General features: G+C 56.3%; 1 protein-coding gene across 1 annotated transcript in view; it reads left to right on the forward strand.

Annotated features, from left to right (window-relative positions):
- The window catches only part of LOC307090887 (DNA damage-inducible transcript 4-like protein), a gene marked incomplete at its 3' end in the record, with an annotated part of 2,566 nt that extends 425 nt beyond the window's left edge, over positions 1-2,141 (forward strand). Inside the window, exon 3 of the mRNA XM_079757686.1 lies at positions 1,594-2,141. Within this exon, the coding sequence (XP_079613812.1) occupies positions 1,594-2,141 (548 nt within the window). The remainder of the gene's footprint in view (positions 1-1,593) is intronic.
- Between the last annotated feature and the right edge of the window lie 498 nt (positions 2,142-2,639).

Below are 2,639 nucleotides of genomic sequence, written 5' to 3' on the forward strand. Positions count from 1 at the left end.
TCTGAACGCGACGTCACGAGGCGCCTCCGAGGCTTGTTTCTGGCGCATGACGTCAGAATGGGGAGGAGGAGCGGGTGGAGGGATGATGAGGAGGATGAAGTCATCATCTTTCAGACTTGTTGTCTCCGACCCATCCCTCTGCTCCTCCCTGCTGTAGTTTCCTCTCGCCGTGTCTCGCTGTCCGTTTTGCTTCGTCATGTTATCCAGGACATTCGAGGTGCTCTGAAACTGGACGATGTAGCCAGAAGGATTTATGAGTATTTTAAATTCGTTTTGTGAAATGTGGCGTTTGGCGTTTAACTTGAAGCAATAATAATGAAGAGAAAAGACGGCACTGATTTCATTAAACAAAATCAAACTAGGAGGATAGATGAAGTTCATTTCAACGGAAGTTGTTTTAAACTTGATCCTTTATTTTTATGAATACCGATCTCATTACCATAGCGGTGGATTTTAAGTGCAGAAGCTCTCCTCACCACTCAGACTAAGGGAGAGCTGAGGTGATGCTCCCTGCTCTGAATGGGAGGCCAGGATCGGTTGGCATGGACACCACCTGGTCACATGACCTCAGATTCTGTTTTGCTTCACGGATCTGGATCCATCTGGGCCTCACTCCATTCACATCGATTTCCAGAAATGACTATTCTGGGCCTATCAGGGACTGTGTTGTAGTTGTTGACGTAAAATACAGGCTAATTGCGAACTAACGAGGTGAACCTTAACACTAGTAGAGTTAATCCAGCCATGGGTGCAGTCACTGCAGAAAAAAACTCAGACAATTATACAAACCGTCAGGAGAAAACGTTTCAGCGATCTGAACGGGGCAGTGATGGCGTCGCAGTATTGTGACACTGTCAGTCAGTCTGTATGTACAGGCCAGTCCTCCGTCCCACTGAACGGCTGGCGGTCCAGACTGACCCTCGCAGTGAAACAGGTCGTGTGATCAGTGTGGTGTCCATGTTACCATGGAGACCACACTGGTCTCCATGGTAACATGGTGTGTTCCTGAGTCCTCGGAAGTCAGCCTTCCGAGTTGCACTTTTGAGGTCATTTCCGGTCTCGGAGCATTTATAGTTCGACCTTATGATTGTGTCACGAAATTAGCTAGTCGTTGTTTAGCTACATTAGCTTCTCTAGCAAACTAAATAAATAACACAACTTTACATTGTATTGCACGCACAGCAAGACCGTGCAATGCATAAATTGGTGACCGGAATAAAGTAGCAATGTAATCAAGTGTGTAAGAGCATACATATACAAATACAAGGAAAATAAATCTCTTCACGGGCGCAGCCATTTTGTTGAGGGAGTCAACACTGCTCTCGGTCTACTCTCAGAATTCCGAGAGATGCAGACAAAACGGGGGCGTGCCTCCGGGAAATGCCGCAAGAAAGCTGGGGGATTTCCCGACTCCCGACTCGGAAGGCTGGCGCTCGAGGATTCAGGAACACACCATAACTACGGCTGACGCGGTGGCCAACCAGAACCAGGTCCCTAGGCTCACGGCCACGCCCCTCCGACCTCGGCCGCATCTGGAGCACACGTCGGAGCCGGCCCCCGCCCGTCCCCACTAACTCTGCCCTCCTCCCCCAGAGCTGGACCTGCGGGACGGCGGCCGGGCGACGGCCCCGCCCGACGCCACGGACCCCGCCCCCGGCGAGGGCGACCCGGCTTGCGCGCGGCAGCTGGCCCGGGCCTTCGAGGGGGTCCTGTCCCGCGCCAAGAGGACCACGCTGCACTGCGGCGCCGTGCTGGTCCCCGAGCAGCTGACGTGGCGCGCGGCGAGGACCGTGCTGCGGCTGGCGTCCGGGGAGCCGTGCGGCCTGCGGGGAGCCCGGCTCCTCCTGCAGCTGGAGCTGGGCGGGGGCGGCGGCGTGCGGCCGCTGGAGCGCGTGGCCTGGGACGGAGGGGTTGAGCCCACCTTCGAGCTGACGCTGGTGTTCAAGCAGGACGGCGTGGGGGGCGTGGCCGGCGGCGGGGGGGGTGGGTCCCGCTGGCCCGGGCTGCGGGAACTTCTCCTGGGCGCCTGCCTCTTCGCGCGCGGCTCCTCGCGGCGCGCCATCAAGCTGAGCCCCGGCTTCCGGCTGGTGAAGAGGAAGCTGTACGCGCCGCGGGCGGCGGCAGAGGTGGTGGAGTGTTGAGGGGGGGCGGGGGCGTCTGTGGGTGATGCACTGCTGGGGGAGGGCGTGAGGAGGTGTGCGGCTGGAGGTCTTCTTCGACACTTTGCTGGTACCTAGACCTACAGCCTGGTCTGTAGACCAGGTTCAGGCGGTCTTCTTCGTTGGTCTCCTGGTCACGGTGGGACCGGGTCGGTCGATGCTGGAGGAGACTTGGTTCACGTGCGTGGGGACGGGGTCGGTTGTAACACCTCGATGCTGGAGGAGACTTGGTTCACGTGCGTGGGGACGGGGTCGGTTGTAACACCTCGATGCTGGAGGAGACTTGGTTCACGCGCGGTGGTGCACTGGTGATCTTCCCACTGAAGCCACCCACCATTCAGGCACTTTAATGGAGTTCACTAGTGTGAGATGTTTGAAATGTTGCGTGCGAATGTAGAACGATTGTCTACGTTTCGTGAGCCACTGGACACTTTATTATGCTTATTTTTTTCTCTCTTTTTTACTCCTGTATTTAAGCCC

This window comes from Pollachius pollachius (genome assembly GCF_949987615.1).
Source record: "Pollachius pollachius genome assembly, chromosome: 20".
Lineage (NCBI taxonomy): Eukaryota > Metazoa > Chordata > Actinopteri > Gadiformes > Gadidae > Pollachius > Pollachius pollachius.